General features: G+C 41.3%; 1 protein-coding gene across 1 annotated transcript in view; it reads left to right on the forward strand.

The window, feature by feature from the left end:
• Positions 1–18,090, forward strand: part of slc1a6 (solute carrier family 1 member 6) — a 106,500-nt gene that overhangs the window by 44,423 nt on the left and 43,987 nt on the right. Inside the window, exons 2-3 of the mRNA XM_078555833.1 lie at positions 823–1,083; positions 10,782–10,919. Of these exons, the coding sequence (XP_078411959.1) occupies positions 867–1,083; positions 10,782–10,919 (355 nt within the window). The 5' untranslated portion in view covers positions 823–866. The remainder of the gene's footprint in view (positions 1–822; positions 1,084–10,781; positions 10,920–18,090) is intronic.

Genomic DNA, 18,090 nt, shown 5'->3' on the forward strand with positions numbered 1-18,090 from the left:
TTCCAGTGAAGCCCAACGCAAACTGGAGAAATAGCACCTCATCTTCCAACTAGGCACTTTACAGCCTTCCATACTTAACATTGAGTTCAACAACTTCAGACCATGAACTCTCTCCTCCATCCTCACCCCTTTTTTAATCCCCTTTTTTCAATATTCATTTTTGTTTATTTTTTTTAATTTTTTATCCACTTATTTTTGTTTTTATTCTTATTTTTATTCATTGTTTTATCCCCACCTTTTATTCTATTTTCGATCTTTTTTCCCACCACACTAGGGCCATCTGTCACTTGTTCACGTTGTTCTTTCCAGAGTGCTTACTCTTCTCCAGCCATTATCACATTCTGCTTTCTATCCTTAATGCCACCATCAGCACCTCCTTTAGCCAATACCACTACCATTAACACCAATTTGACTTTATGTTCATGACATCTCTTGCAATCTCTCCTTTGCCTCCATCTATCTCTGGCTTTCTATCCAGCTACCCCACCTTAAACAGTACAAATTTCATTACATTTTTACTTCTCTTTAGCTCTGGAGAAAAGTCATATGGTTTCAACCTAAACTCTGTCTATCTCTCCACAGATGCTGTTGGACCTGCTGAGTTTTTCCAGCATTTTTTGTTTTTGTTTCAGATTTCCAGCATCTGCAGTGATTTGCTTTGAGGAAGGTACAAGATTCTGTTCCAGCTGGCTGAAGCTTGATTTCAAAGACCTTACTAATGATTCTGTCATATCGTGTGTTGAAAACCCAGATTAAATCCCACTTGTACTCCTCTGCCTGGCAAACTTGAGTTCATTCGTTTTTCCTCTTTTCTCTCCGAAGTTGCCCACGAGTCGAACTGGTCGGGCCACACACTGGAGTCGATCATGAGTGAGCGGCAGACCAACATCAACAGCCTTTTCCTGAACGAGGACTCGGCCAAGCGGACCACCGCAGACAGTCGAGTCCAGCGGTTCCAAAAGGCGGTGCGGAAGAGAGCTGGTCGGGCTAAGAAAAGCTTCAGCAGCATCAGCCGTCAAAGCGTACAGAGCTTTGTCAAGAAAAATGCCTTTGTCCTTTTAACTATCTTTGCAGTCATACTTGGTAAGAAATTCAGATACATAAGAACCGGGTAATGAGCATGCTATGACCAGAACTATTTGGACACAAATTGCTTAAACAGTCTGACTGATTTATGGGTATAATTAATCTTAGGTTACCAAATAGAAGCATTTTGGGCAGAAGTTTGTATGTATTTAATGTGAACATTTAAAGAAAATATTTAATGGGTCATTCATACATATAAAGGGACAACAAGAAATTTTTGGACTGGGGAGGTGGTGGAGCACCCAAAAAAATAATAAAAAGCCTGAAGCAAATTCCATGGGGAGAATTTTCCCCCTGTTGGGGGGAGGGGTGGGGGCAGGGAGTGCAGGAGCAGGCATGGGCAGGCGCACCTCTGATCAGCACCCCAGATCGGGCATACCACCATTTTACGTGGGCAGGTCAATTAAGGCCCACCCAGCGTGATGTCCGCCGGGAAGTGATATGCACTCCCTGTGCGGGCGGAGGGGGGATACCCTCAGCCGAGAGTGCGCTCAAAAGAGCTCACTCATCTCCCTGAGGCTAAGAGCTGCCTCAGAGAGATCGGCACTAAATTTGAACGTGCTCCAGGAGTAGAAGCAAAATGACACCGTCACATGAGTTGGGACATGTCCATCACTTTATCGCTAACCTTTATTAAAATTTTTAAAACCCTCATGAAACCTCATCCCACCCGTGGGTGAGGCTTTATGCTTTTTCTGAAGCCCGCCAAGACGCCCAGCCTGCCCGCCAACCTTAAGGTTGGACGGGCAGGTCCATTGATGAGCTTATTTACTTTTTAAATGGCCTCGATAGGCCATTGACAGGTTGGCGGGCGCACAGCTGATTCGGCTGTGCCCCCGCTGACCTGAAAATTGAAATGACGTGGGGTGATGTTGGGAGTTCCGCCCGATGTCATCCCGCATCATTTTACGCGTCGGTGAGCGGGCCCCACCCCCCGCTTGCCGGCCTCAATATCCTGGCCCATATAACACATCAGGCATAGCAACAGTGGTTTGGATTTCCACAACTTCTGTAATTGATAGATTAACTCCACATTCCTCATCCCACCTGTTGCATTCCACGAATATGTTCATGATCCTAGCAGCAAAGGAATGTTAATATATTACAAGGTGAGCATCCTGTTAATCTTTAACGCAATTTTAAAGTTTTTTATTGCTGGAAATCCAATCTGAAAATTGGAATACGAGAAATCTCTTTCTTTTCAAAAGTTTTTAGCACAAAATTAAGTTGTAACTTGGAATGATTTTCTTTGTTCAACTCTGTAGCCTCTAAAATGTTATCCTAATTCAGGTAACCCAAATTATACACACTATTCCAGGCGGGGATGGAACAATGCCTTATGCAGCAATGTAAACACTTTGATTTGTACTCCATCTTTCTACTCATGCAATCCAATGCTTCCTATTATTTTGTAGAGATTTTATAAATTCGTCTTCAATAAACAAATGCCTTTCCTAATCAGCATGCTATGCCATCTTTCCACTTTACACCTATTCCAGTTTTTGGCTTCTTGCTGCCATACTGATTATTTTAGACACACATTGAGCCACAGATGTTATGTGTTGGTCAAGTTACCTAAGAGATTCTTGCTTGGAACTCCATGAAAGTCTTCCTGATCTTCTACCATAATTTTGATGGGACTTCAGCAGATCCCACGAAGAACTAGTGTAACAACTGAAAGCGGCCATTTGTGCTACTTCTTTAGGTGCTCCATTCATTTCCATCTGAGGTTACACATGCAGACTGGGAGCCCGCCCCCACCTCTGCCCCTGCCCCTGCCCCCAACCCCAACACTCTCCCTAACACCTCCCAAGATTGCTCTGCAATATTGCTCAATGCAATATGTGGAGCAATCTTTACTTCACAGCTAAATCTGTAAGTGGCTGACATGATGGAGCAATGTAAATGAAGTTTTCATCTGCATCTATGATATATCTGACCTAGCATTTCTTGATGGGGCAGAATAGAAGCAACTTTAACTATCTATGTTATCATTGACTTGGGAATGCTTGATGGGCAGTGCAGAGGGAACTTGACTTTTCATCTCATTGTGCCTTGCCTGACCTGTGACTGCCTGATGGTTCAAAGCAGAGGGAGATTAACTCTTGAATAACCAGGTTATCCAAATCTGGACATGTTTAATGAGAGACTGTGGAGAGAAATTTACTTCGTATCTCACCATACTGAAGCTGATTTTGGACCGCTTTTGGGACAGTATATGTTTGTTCTGCCAGCAGTGACATCCCTCATGTTGATCGACAGATATAATTACATATTTCTGCCTATCATATATTGAAATAGTTAAGAGTTGTGAACTGCATTGCAAATGACTGTATAAATACTTCCTATCGAAATTCAAAATGTCCACACTTAGCTGGGACATGTCATTTTGAAATTTCCCTGGGACCCCAGTTGGTTCCAGTATTAATCTAATCACTGATTTGTGTAATACCCCCATTCGGCACTGTATTACTGCCTCTGTATGTTCTAAATTTGGATGTGGATATCTTTTTGAGTTGGTGCCTTTAGTTGCTTCCATAAGCTACCTGAGCAACTTATTTTTATGGAAGTTAGTTCAAACTACCCCTTATCTACTTGCATGGCTGCAGAATCTGAGACAGTAAGAATGAAACTCCTTTGTGATCTGCAATAGGTCACCATGTCTTTTGCACATGCACTTCTTCAATCTTTCTGAAGGTGGACCCAGTTAACAGTGGATGAGATGAAGTTTGGTTTAAATCATAAGCTGCTTTATTCCACAGTAAGGTAAAGCATATTCAACAAAATGGTATGAACAGAATTCATGTAATGATGTGAAATAAGGAAAACACAACATTACTTTGGCTCTGGATGGTCATTTTAGTTAAATTAAATAGAATAACCTGTCTGCGTGCTGTCCTACAGCCCAGGGTGAAGCCTTGCTCCCCAAAGTCATCTTCCTTTCCAGTCATGTGCAAATGACTTAATGGTGTCTGTGTTCAGATTTATAAAAGCTTGTCCCATTGACTAACAGAAATTAAACAATCCTCCAACTTTATAGCACCATAGTGCAAGGTGTCTTACCTAGCAAAGCTAACCATTTGACTATTATTCAATCTCTGGGAAAAACAATTCTCTGTTAAGTATTTAACCCCCTTTTATCTGTCTCTCTTTTTGACACAGCCATGAGATAATATCGCCCTTAAAACTCCACTATAAAAAATAACTCTCACCATTATTCCTACATTTTGTCATTTTAACTACCTGCTCAACTACTGTGCCCTCCATTCCTCTTGCATGTTTGTCACTCATCTCACCCTGAACCCCAATCCACTAATCCTTCTTCCACTTGTTTTCCCCTGAGCATATAATGAGAGCTAATACACTCCTTCACCAGAACCACTGCTTCTTTTCCTTGGTTGTGGGGTATTGGTTACATCTCGGTAGGTTTTAATGAAGTCTTCATAGTCTAAAGTAGGTTAATTGTGAGTCTTTATTAACCATTGGAATTATTTACAAATATACAGTAAAGGATACAAGCTAGGAGCTGCCTCCATGCTTAGGTCTGCATGTGGCTCTGTCCAACACCACACTGACCCCTAGGTGTGGGACAGGTGCTCTCTTACATCACTGTGTGGACGATACTATACTCAGTCCCACATTAACCCTATATGTGCCAGACCCTTATACTACACCTATCCCAAGTCTTTATCCAATGTATTCTAGTGTTATACTAATTTACTTCATGTCTTATATTGTTAACACAACATTCTCAGCATTACTACATTATCACTATTGCTACATTATCCCAACCGCATCTCCCCCCTTCAAGTCCTTGGGTTCAGGCAGCCTGCAGGTCTTATAACCCTTCCATACCTCATTCGCATTACGTTTGGAAGAGTGGTCGGCTCTGTTGTTGTTGGTTCTTTCTGTTGGTTTGGATGTTGAGCTGGCATCTGGGCACCTTTTTATCCTTTCTTCCATTCCATCGTGTTGAACCACACGGGTTGGTTCAGCTGCTGTGTTGATCAGTTGTTGCTACTCTAACTCATTACTTGAGTGGATGAACATTGTGCTTGTCTCCATGTCGCTTCTTTCACTTTTTTCGTTGTCATATGTGTTGTCTTGTGTGGATGAGGAAGAGCATTCCTGTGATGGGAATGGGTTTAGTGATACATTCACCTCTGCATTTCGCTGTTGGCAATGAATAGCTGCTACCATGTTCCAGCATCTTTTGTGGCTTTGGCAGACTGGCTGGGAGTTGCAGCGTATGTTCAGTGATTGCAGTGTTGACCTTCTATACCATCGTCGGAGTCAGAGGTTGAGGCTCATTAGACAATTGGTCACTCTCTTTTACATCCTCCACTAGAGGTGTCTTGGTTACCTCCCTGTTTGGTTGGCTAGTCTGAACATTGAAAGTTTTCCAGCACCTATAACAAGAATGGACAACCCTGCTTCGCAAAGAGAGAAGACAGTCCAGAGCTTAAGTCCCAGTCAGGAGAGCCTTTTTTATTTTGTTTGAGTACTCAAGAACTCACAGTTCTGTATGATTAATGACTGTGGTTGATTGATATCTTCTGCTGTTTTGAGGAGGTCCAGGACTACACAGGCATCTCTGTTCACGAGAGAGAAAGGCTGGTTACGGATGACATACATACATCAGTCTGAAGATTTGTTTGTCGCCATACCTTAGTAGTTGCAGAACCATGCCTATGACTGGAAGTCTGATTCCTCCAGGCCCATAAAGTGGCATATTTGTTCGAAGCCAAAGATCTTTTAGCCACAGTGCTTTGTCCAACAGGACTGTTACGCTGGCTCCTGTGTCTAATTTAAAATTTGTTAAATGGCCATTGACTGAAATGTCCACATTCCAAAATGAGAAACCAAGATCATTGACCTCACCCAAGAAGCATGGCTGTGTATCTTCCAGGCTTGCAGTCTCAACCTCGTGGACAATCTTTGGGCCTTCTGTGTGTTTCAGAGTTTCTGCCCTGCACAGTTTGCCATTGTGTCCAATCCTGTTGCACGGGAAGCATTGGACTCGCAGGACACTGTTCTCGCTTATGGGGGTTCTTCGCTCCACAGAATTGGCATGATTGCTGTTCTGGCTAGTTCAGGTATTACTTTCCTAGACATAGTTCCTTTGTTGCTTAACTAGCTGGACTGTGTGTTGACCTCTGCACCATGACTTATTCTCTCTTAAAATGGTCATGTGTTGCTCATGGAGTTCTGGCTGTCTAACTGTCTGGATTGCCTTTTCCAGGGTTAGATCTCCCTTTGCTTGCAGAAGGTCAGAGAATGTGTCATCCACTTCTACTACTATTCTGTCTCTGAGTTCCAATTTTAAATCTCCGTATTTGCGACCTTCTGCTATAATGTACAGATCATTGATGAACGAATCAACAGGTTCTCCTGTTTGTTGGACTTTCTTACTGAATTTAGCTCTTGAGTATTTTATTGCTTCTTAGAATAAAATAAATGCCAATTGATTTTAATACCTTTTCAAATTTTGTGGATCATTCATTAATCCCATCTTGCAATAATGTTATCCGCAATCAGGCTGACCAAGCGAAGCAGCATGTTCACCGGCTCTTCTTCTGACTTTTTATTTAAACCTGAAGCAATGCTGTATTTTAAGAATCTTTTCTTCCAAAGTGCCCAATTTCATGATTGATCTGGGCCTTGGATTAGTCTGAATTTACTTAGAAGTGTGGATTTCTGATCCATGGTTAAATTTTTATAAGTGTATGTAACAGCTGTCTGAATTTCAGGATAGCTTCGCCATTCACTCGGAGCCAAAGGGAATTCCTGTGCTTGCCAGTTTTGTCAGGCTCTGCAACAATGGCAATGATGCTCAGCTTGAAAAAAATCTTAACAATGGCTGCCAGGATCGGCTGCCTGCAGACTTATCTTGTTCAGCGTTTTACTTTTTGACTCGTGAGTACATCAAATCATAGCTTCTGCTTACCTTTTACCAAGCTGAACAGTCGTGATGTTCCCAAAAAATTTGGTTAATTTGTTCTCTTTTTTTCGGACGAGCTCTGACTCGGGGATCAGGCTTTAGCGACTGGTTTCTTTCAAACTGCACTTCTGACACTGAATTACTTTAAAGATTTCTCAGGACTGGCTGCAGCCTGAAACTTTAAGAGATTTAGCTCACCCTTGCAAGTTCTGCCACTCTGCACTCTGAAGCTGGACTTCCAAAACACAGGTGAAATTATTAGTTAACTTCAAAATATATTTGCAAGTTGAAGTAATATTACAGAAGAAAAACACTGGTCCAAATTTCTGCTACCAAGGTAGGAGTGCAGAGTCAGGTAAACTCTCAACTTCGCAAACTCAACTCAGGAGAAAGTGCCCACATGGTCTGCATTTTGTTGTGGAGGGGTGGGGTGGTGGGTGGGTGCTAACTGGAATCAGGCCTGCCACCCCTGGAAAGGGTTTGGAGGCAGCCATAGGAGCTGCCGAGTGCCAAGGCAGGCTGATTAAAAGGCCTGCCTCATGCTCTGGGGCTTCATCATCCCAGTTACAATAAAACAAAAATCAGTCCTCGCCCCTCAAAACCCCTCACCCCCCACATGCTCCCCATTCCCCATCCATGCCACCTCATGGCCCCCACCCATCCTATGGCCCCTCATAATCTCCATGCAAACCTATGCCTCTCTACCCATCCCCATGTCTCCTCATAACCTCCTGATAACCTACGCTCCACTACCCACTTCTCATGGCCCCACATACCCTCCATACCAACCAATGGCCTTCTACCTGCCTTCTTTTCCAACCCCTCCCCCAGCCAAAAATGTTGGGTGCCAATTCGGGGGCGGGTCTTGCGATTCTGAGCTCTAGCACTATTGTGGCTAAGACGCAGAGCTCTTCCAACTTAACGAAAATTCAGGCCACAATATCTCTCCTTGAACCCCTCTCTGAGCTGAATATACTTTCTAAAGTTTGTAGAATACAAATAAAAAATTACAACAGGTGTACTACCAGAACACTATAATTTGCTTTTCTCTTTCGCTCCTCACACACAGATTGTTTTAAAAGCACTCAATGTAATTTATACTTCAATAAAGCTTTAGAAATTTGGCCTCTTATTTTTCAAAACTATTTGAAGAATAGCTATTGTGCAGAAATTGCTAGAAACTAGAGTAAAATATTCCATTGCTACATCTAACTAAAAGTTACATATCCTGGAAAAGAAAATATCATATTCAACTGCACGGCCAAATTCAGTTCACAGAGCTACAGTTTTGGACAGTTAAATCCAAGCCTAGGGTTTTAGAAGAGTCTGAGAGTTTCAAGTAAAAACTGTAATTGAAAGCATTAAAAAAAGCAAAAGAAAGTTGCATGGGAAAATTCATTCCTGTTAGTATGAAATATGTAATTTTTGAGTTCTCTGTTTTGATTTCATTGTTTGAAAATTTCAGTTCCTGTTTTAAAAAAAAATTGGATAGCATTTCCAATGAGAATCCAGAAAAATTCCATACCCTTTCTGGGGAACCAGTCTGCCCCTGCCAGAACACATATGTTGCTTTTGCTTCCTGGGGGACCCACAGCTGCAATGGCTCTCAATTTCTTGGCATCTGGTGCCTTGTACGGTACAGAAGGTGATCTAAGCTCGTCTTCTGTTTGTCAGTGCTTAATCCAGGTTACAAATGCCATTTTTATAGGGTGAAGCAGTACGTCCACTTCTCCTAAACCCCTTCTGCAGCTGTGCCCTTAAGATTTTTGCATAGTAAGTTTTCCAGAGCACAGGGAATAGTCCAAATGGAAACCATATGCTCCTTGAGCTCTTCCAGGAATATATCCCTTATATGATCAGCAAAGGAATCATTCCAACAATGTCCAGATTAGTTTATCGTCATTGTCGTTGAATTATGTGAATTTGAGATAACCAGTGCATGATTCATTCATCGGTTCACATTAAGTTTATATCACAGAAACAGGCCATTCAGTCCAATTTATATATGCTCTACACGAACCTTCTCACCTCTTCATTTAACCTTATTAGCATATCTTTCTATTCCTTTCTTTATCATGCACTTAGCTAACTTCTTCTTAAATGTATCCATTTACATTGACTACAACTTGTGGTAATGTGTTCCATATTCTTACCATTCTGAGTATAGAATTTTCTCCTGAATTCCCTATTTAATTTACCAGTGGCAACTTATATTTATGCCCCTAAAGTTTTGGACTCCCCACAAGTGGATACATTTTACCTATGTCTACCCGATCAAACCCTTTCATTATGTTGAAGACCTCTATCAGGACAAGAGTCTCAGACTTGGAGTCACAGTCTGTTCAACCTTTCCCAATAAATATATCCCCTCAGTACTGGTATCAACCTTGTGAATCTGTTATGCATCCTCTCCGGTCCCTCTATATCTGTTTTGAGGATCCCTCTAACTGTGAGAGTCTGGCTTTTGGAAGATGAAGTATGCGTGTTTCCTTTGCATCCCAATACAACAGTAAAATATTGCTACAGTGATGCTCATTCAACAACCAGGGCCATAATTGATCAAATAATAGGAATTTTAATGCAGTGATTCCACTGGCTCAACTGTCCGAGGTTCTCCTCTGTACTCTCCAGCCAATATCTAGCCATTGTTGTCTACTGCTGACTCCATAATTTGGCTATTGAGAGGGAAATTCAACTGGAGGAATAGCAGGAAGAAACATCTGAAGATGAGCTAAGAGAGGAGAAACAAGAATCAGGCCATGAAACAGGAACCAGGAGACTTGAGAACTGCAATAGACATCTGTCTGGCCCTGATTCAATGCACATTCTTCTGATAAGCAAATGCTTCCCCAACCAGCAACCTGCAATCTTCCCTGTTCCTGAACCAGTCCTCTATTCCATCCATCTCTGTGTGTGCGTATTTGTACAGATTTCCTGCATTGTGCTGCCATTTCACCACCACCTTCCAAGGTAGACGCTAAGGAAGACAGGGGGATGCTACTGCTGTCAATTCCATAGTACAGCAGCAGACAGACACATTAACCAGAAATGTTGTGTTTAAATAAATGAGAAAACCTGGGGTGTTCCATTTAACCAAATGAAAAAGCCGCAGAAAAGTAAATCCCAGCTTTTGGCTGGCTTGATTAGTTCAATACTAATCAACAGTTGGCACTTGGATTAAAGATTTCATGCACTATGTAATACACAAACATTACTGTTTGTTTCACGATGCTGCCATTGTGCTTTCTCCCTTTAAGGCTTTTGCTGCTTTTAAGGCTCCAGAAGCATTGAGACTTCCTCTCTCCTTCATTTCTGGGCCCAGTAGTGTGCCCACATGTTCACATGCACCAGATATATTAAAATGAGTCCCGACAGGGCGGTCAAGTTCTAAAGTTGTGGTTGTCATGCAACATACTTCGAGCATGCTAAAAATTGAGTTATTATTCATCTTTCGCTGTTTGAAAGGACAGCACCAAGGAATGGTAACTAATAACAATTGATAATAACTAATAACTGATAACAAGCTGACATTTCACCTCTTCCCTTCTTCTTCATTCTCTCTGCCCCACTGTCTTTCTGCTCCGCTCCTTTTTGCACCTCTGGATTATAAGGTAATTTTTAGCTTTCCAAACTCCTCCTCTTGCCTGTATCTGTTGAACACAAGTTTATTAATTATGACAAAGTCATCAAGAATGTATCTGTTTGTGATTAATATATCAGACTGAAACTCAGGTTACTTTTACCTTTTTAACAGGTATAATTCTAGGTTTTACCCTCCGCCCCTACAAGCTGTCCTATCGTGAGATTAAGTATTTCTCTTTCCCGGGTGAGTTGCTGATGAGGATGCTGCAGATGCTGGTGCTGCCACTCATTGTTTCCAGTCTAGTTTCAGGTAAGGCTTAATGATAAAGAATTTGATTTCATTGATAAAGAATGTCCAGATTATTTCATGTACTTTACAAAGCGCTGGATCTCCAATTCCAACCATGAACCCAATCATGGAATTTATGGAGATGATAGGGAGCTGAGGTAATGATTAGACAGGGGAGAAGGTTTATTTCTGCTGGATAGGATAATCAACCATGCAGCTGGAGAGCAACAGTAATGCAAAGGGGAAAACATTAGTGACTGAACTACAGGGTACAGCAGAAACCCCTTTAGGAAAACCCTGATGCCTGGACATGCAAATGGTTCTTGCCATCTATGATAAGAACAAGAATGGAGGCAACGGGAATGAGGCAGCAATCAAGAGCAGCACCATAACACCAAAAAGCAAGGGACTGACACATGGAGAAACAAGAGATATTATATTTAACTGAAAACAGTTATGGATTCCTATGGACAACCTGATCTGCTGCTAGTGCTGGCGTTCCAAATGGGTATTGCTTTTAGGTCTCAAAGTGCTGAACCAAATGGAACTACTGAATAAACTTCTGGAAAGGGGAGAACAGTCTGAATTCATGGTGTTTTAAGAACCAATGACACAAGAAAGAGTAGTACAAGAGTCTTGCAGAAACAGTTTGAAGGATTAGTTTTTCGACTACTCATGTATTAATTACTACTAATTACTTCAGAGTAGTAATTGTGGGATTACCCCTGGTGCCAAATTTTGGAAAAGATTATATACATCAACAGATGACTAGAGAGACAATATAGATATAAAGGGTCCTGAGTCTTATGACTTTGGGACAAGCTGGGGCATAGGAAGTTATTCATATAGGCTACTCTTCAGCTAAACTGTTATGGTGACAATGTCCGCACTAAAATGTAAATCAGACAATGGGGAGGATTTAAAGTAGTTATCTGGGATGGAGCCATTCTGTTGTGGCATTTTTTGGAGCAGTTTGTGGTTGTGACGATCATTGGGGACATGTGGCTTTCAGGTGTAATCCTTAAGTTACCAGTTCTGAGTAGCAAATATACATAACACAACTACTTTGTCCATACATTTGTTGCAGAGAGGACTGCACCCAGTAGAGCAAAATGTTTCTTCTTTCCATCATCAGTGACAGGTGTACATAAGAGCATAAGAAATAGGAACAGGAGTAGACCATTCGGCCCCTCGAGCCTGCTCCACCATTCAGTAAGATCATGGCTGATCCTCTTATGTTTCGATTTACACATTCCCATCTAACCCCGATAACCTTTGATTCCCTTAATCAATCTACTCCTGCCTTAAAAATATTCAATGACCCAGCCTCCACCGCCTTCTGAGGCAGAGAGTTCCCCTGAGAAAAATAAATATCCTCATCTCTGTCCTAAAAGGGTGACCCCTAATTTGAAAACAGTGCCCCTTAGTTCTACTCACCCACAAAAGGAAACATCCTTTTGATGTTCACCTTGTCAAGGCCGTTCAGGATCTTGTATACTTCAATCAAATCACCCCCTGACTCTTCTAAACTCCAGTGGAAACAAGCCCAGTCTCTCCAACCTTTCCTCATAAGACAACCTGCTCATTACAGGTATCAATCTAGTAAACCTCCTTTGAGCCATCTCCAATGCATTTACTTCCTTAAATAAGGAGAGCAAAATGGTACATGTTGACAGAGAACTCAATGTCCTGTGGTAAGCTCAGTGGGTACAGGTCTGTGATTCCAGGAATGGTAAGTGTGTTTACAGAGTGCAGGAGCATTATCTAGAATGGCAGAATGCAGGTGAACAACCAGAAAGTGTCTAGCATTATGCCTTTTTGGGTACAATTCCATCAATAGTCTTCTCCCATGCATTACAATTGATGCATTGTTCTGGGCTGGCCCCTCACGATCTGCCATTGATGGTAGTTTTGTAGAGTCTGATTCCATAACTAATTTTGTTCTGCTCTCTTTACATATTATGTATTTCCAATGCTCTTTGGAGATCCAGAGTTTTTTGATCTCTGGACAAAGATGGTGCAATGATTGGAGGTGGTGTGCTTATGTTGAAGAGACTACAGTTTGGGGAAGATCTGCTTATGTCAGAATCTTTGGAAGGTTAGGTAGATTCTGTTTAATAATGGTATAGATTGTGTTTAGTGAGGTGAAATTTATCTTTCAGCTGTTGGAGTTAAACTACCTTGGTGATGTTTTTCTTATCCCAGGTTCTGCATCGCCCTGTGATGAGTCAATCTAGAAGACCTTGATTAAGCAGGGAGAAAGAGGCCCTAGCAATTTTCAGAGAAACACTTTTTTTTCTCTAGGCTTGTATGTTGCAACCATCAACAGTTCACGCAATCATCAGTGCTTTGGACCCAGTGTCCGCTTGTCTCTGTTGCCAATTGAAGTCAGTTTGGATTCAGGCTTACCCCATTCAGCTGAGGCTGTCCCACAAACCACCATACTTCAGTTCTTCTCTGGTGTACTACAAGGCTTCATGGTTCCCAAACTTGATGGGACAGATGATTAATCATTATTGGAAAGCGAGTTATAGAAATTTGACATGTGCACTTCCTCTCTGCCCTTCTCTTCTTTGCAACAACGGTTTAGTACTCTTCTTTTAGAACATAAGAACATAAGAAATAGGAGCTGGAGTAGGCCATTTGGCCCCTCAAGCCTGCCTCGCCATTCAATAAGATCATGCCTTATCTGTCCCAAATCTCAACTCCTCTTTCGTGCCAGCTCCTCATAGCCCTCAACTCCCCAATATTTCAAAAATCCTCCTCTTTAAATACTTTCAGTGATCTAGCCTCCACAACACTCTGGGGTAGAAAATTCCAGACATTCACTACCCTCTGAGAGAAGAAATTCCTTCTCATCTCAGTTTTAAACGAGTGTCCCCTTATTCTGTAACTATGTCCCCTAGTTTGCTATTCCCCCACTAGTGGAAACATCTTCTCAACATCTACCCTGTCAAGCCCCCTCAGAATTTTACCCGTTTCAATATCACCCCTTGTTCTTCTAAATTCTAATGAACAAAGGCCTAACCTGTTTAACCGTTCTTGTTAAGTCAACCCCTTTCATCCCAGGAATCAGCCTAGTGAATCTCTTCTGAACTGCCTCCAATGCCAGTATATCCTTTCTTAAACATGGGAATCAAAACTGTACACAGTACTCCAGGTGCAGCCTCACCAACACCCTGTACAGTTGTAACAAGACTTCCCTATTTTTAAACTCCAACCCCCAAGCAATACAGGCCAAAATTCTATTTGCCTCCTTAATTACTTGCTGCACCTGCGTGTTAACTTCTTGTGTTTCATGCACAAGAACCCTCTGTGCTGCACTTTTTACGGTCATTTGTGCATTGAAGTTTAAATTCCTCGTATTCTGTGCGTTGTGAATCAGGAACAATAAGGTGTCCGTCATATTTAAAAATAACCCAATTGACATTGTTGTTATCAACCCGGACGATATTATACTCTCCATTTAAATAATAGTCTGCCTTTTGATTCTTCTTACCAAAGTGCATGACCTCACACTTTCCTACATTAAACTCATCTGCCAAGTTCTTGCCCACTCACTCAACCTGTCTATATCCCCTTGCAGATTCCTCATGTCCTCATCACAACATGCCCTCCCACCCATTTTTGTGTCATCAGCAAATTTGGATACATTGCACTCTACCCCCTCCTCCAAGTCACTAATATAGAAAGTAAATAATTGAGGCCCTAGGACTAACCCTTGTGGCACTCCACTAGTTACATTTTTCCAACCTGAAAAAGACCCATTAATCCTGACTCTGTCTTCTGTGTGTTAACCAATCCTCAATCCATGCTAATACCCCAATATCATGAGCTCCTATCTTGTGCAATAATCTTTTATGTGGCACCTTATCGAATGCCTTCTGGAAATCCAAATACACTACATCTACCAGTTCCCCTTTATCAACTCTGCTTGTTATATCCTCAAAGAACTCTAACAAATTTGTCAAACGTGATTTCCCTTTCACAAAACCATGTTGACTCCGTTTGATTGCGTTAAGCTTTTCGAAGTGTCCTGCTATTTGTTCCTTAATAGTGGACTCCAGCATTTTCCCAATGACAGATGTTAGGCTGACTGGCCTATAGTTTCCGGTTTTTGTCTTCCTCCTTTCTTGAACAGGGGCGTCACATTAGCGGTTTTCTGCTGGGACCCTCCTGAAATCCAATGAGTTCTGGAATATTTCGACCAATGCCTCCACTATCTCTGCAGTCACTTCCTTTAAAACCCTTGGATGCAGGCTATCAGGTCCTGGCAACTTGTCTGCCTTTAGTCCCATTAGTAAGTCAAATACTTTATCGCTCATGAGAGAGACTGTTACAAGATCTTTCCTCCCATTAGCTCCTTGGTTATCTCGTATCTTTGGGATGTTTACAGTGTCCTCCACCATGAAGACCGATGCAAAATATTGATTTAAATTATTTGCCATTTCCCTGTTCCCTGTTATCAATTCTCCAGTCACATCCTCCAAGGGTCCCACGCTCACTTTAGCCACTCTCTTTCTTTTCATATACCTGTAGAAGCTCTTGCTGTTTGTTTTTATATTTCTTGCCAATTTACTTTCATAATCAATTTTCTCCCTCTTTTATTAGCTTTTTCGTTATCTGCAGCTGGTTTCTAAAAATTTCCCAATCCTCTGGCCTACCACTAGTTTTTGCCACTTTGTATGCCTTAGTTTTTGATCGGATACTCTCCTTGACCACCTTTGTTAACCATGGGTGACTCATCCTTCTCATCGAGTCCTTCTTTTTGACCGGGATAACTTTTTGCTGAGCATTATGAAATATCTGCTTAAATGTCTGTCACTGCTCATCCACTGACCTTCCCCGTGGTCTATTTTCCCAGCCCGCTTTAGGCAACTCTTTCTTCATACCTCTGTAATTGCCCTTATTTAATTGCCCTTATTTAAGTTGAGGACACTGGTTTGAGACCCAAGTTGCTCGCCCTCAAACTGAATTTGAAATTGTACCAGGTTGAGATTGCTACCCCCTAGAGGATCCTTAACTATGATGCCTCTTGTTAATCCCACCTCATTACACATTACTAGATCTAAAATAGCCTGTTCCTGGGTAGGTTCTGCAACATATTGCTCTAAGAAACAATCCCTGATGAACTCTACAAATTCATCTTCCATGTTACCCCTGCAAATCTGATGTCTCCAGTCAATATGCAGATTAAAATCACCCATGACTATTGTAGCGCCCTTCTTACATGCCTCCATTATTTCCCGATTTATACTTTGTCCTAGAGTGAGGTAACACTTCGGGAGCCTATAGACAGAACTCCCACCCATGACTTCTTCCCCTTCCTATTCCTTATTTCCGCCCAAGCTGATTCCACATCATGATCTATTGCACCTATATCACTACTCACCACCAGACTGAAACCTTCATTTATTAACAAAGCTACCCCACCTCCTTTTCCTTTTTGCCTATTTTTCCGGAATGTCAAATACCCTTGAATATTGTGTTCCCAGTCTTGGTCACCCTGCAACCACGTCTCTGTAATAGTTATCAAGTCATATTCATTTATTTCTATTCATGCCGTCAACTCATCTATCTTGTTACAAATGCTGTGTGCAAATCAGATAAAGAGCCTTTCTTCACCCCTCTTGAGAGGAGCAAACGAAAGCTCCTAAACCCTGAAGGCAATTCAACCACCTCACAGTTCTCTTTTTACTGAAATAGAAGATGCTGGAAATGCTCAGCAGATCTGGCAGCAACTGTGGAGAGAGAAAAACAGAGAGAAATCAATATCCTTTTGTCAGAACTATCTCTTTTTACTGCCTTTCCTTAAGTGGCACTTTTGCTCAGTGGTGACATTCTCACCCTTGAATTAAAAGGTTATAAGTTCAAGCCCCACTCTAAGCATGTAGCCTGGACTAAAATTTCACTGCAACACTGAAGGAGTCAAAGGTTCTGTCTTTGGAATGAGATGTTAATCAAGGTCTGTCTGTTAATGTGAACATAAATTATCCCAGGCACTGTTCAGAAAGACCAAGATAGTTCTTCCAGTGTCATGCCTAGCACTCAGCCCATAACCAACAACAACAAACAAATCAACTGGTCATTTATCTCTTTAATGTTTCAGGGGTCTTGTGGTACATAACCAGCTAATAATTATGCTAAAAAACAATAGTGACTACACTTCAAAATAGTTAATTGGCTGTTAATTGCTTTGGGATGTCTTAAGGACATTAAAGGCAATAGTTAAATGCAAGTGTTTTCTTCTTACCAGTGCAAACTTTTAAATAAAAAAGGAGTTTATACACCCCATGTCGTCTTTTGTGTGGTTCCAAATCATTGTCTTGTAAGAAAGAATATAAAACCTTTTCTGCTTTTTTATTCATTTCTCCTTCTCATGTACTTTAGGACACTGTGGTCCAACATATTAGTTTCTGTAGCCATGCGTGACTAATTGGAAATCTAGATGTAGCTAAATACATTTTTGAATAGTAAATAAAAATGAGGAATAGACACCATTGCTTGTGATGGCTACTTATATTTACATGGCATATGCATATGTACTTTAACCAATTTGGGCTTTCGTTGGTAAAATGGTAAGACAGAAAAGAGAGTATTTTGATTGTGTGTGTTCTTTACTTCCTTGGCTATTGCTTATTGGTTATATGCTAAAATGACACACAACACTGTTAAAAATGGCACATTCCAATACTATGGAAGCATGAGCATCATCATACAGAGAGGGGAGCTGTCATTCATAGTCAGCTCAACCAATCAGAATGTCCACTGCAGGCTAACAGAAGAAAGCAAACTCAATCAATAATGAGCAGCTCCTTCAGGCATGTCATGGCAAAGGGCAAACAACATCCAATCGTTTGCAACCATTGAACATAAACCTAGAAGCTGCACTACGCACTGTGTCTGATAAATTCATGCCAGACTTCCAAAAGTTGGTGAAAGAGAAAGTCAACAAAGTTTCACACTGAATGGTGGTAAATATTTGTTAAGTAATTGTACATTTACCTGTATTGTGTTTAAGGCATTTTCAACTAAACGTTGTGCGCTTGGCTAAAACAGAGTCTCTGCAGCCACACCTGTAGCTGGTCACTGATTTCACTTGGATAACACTGCTTTAGGAAGTGTGAGTGTTTCATATCAGTTTTATTCTGTAATTTATGCGTACTCTGTTAACAATATCTGACAGAGTATT

Source organism: Cetorhinus maximus, chromosome 13 (genome assembly GCF_964194155.1).
Source record: "Cetorhinus maximus chromosome 13, sCetMax3.hap1.1, whole genome shotgun sequence".
Lineage (NCBI taxonomy): Eukaryota > Metazoa > Chordata > Chondrichthyes > Lamniformes > Cetorhinidae > Cetorhinus > Cetorhinus maximus.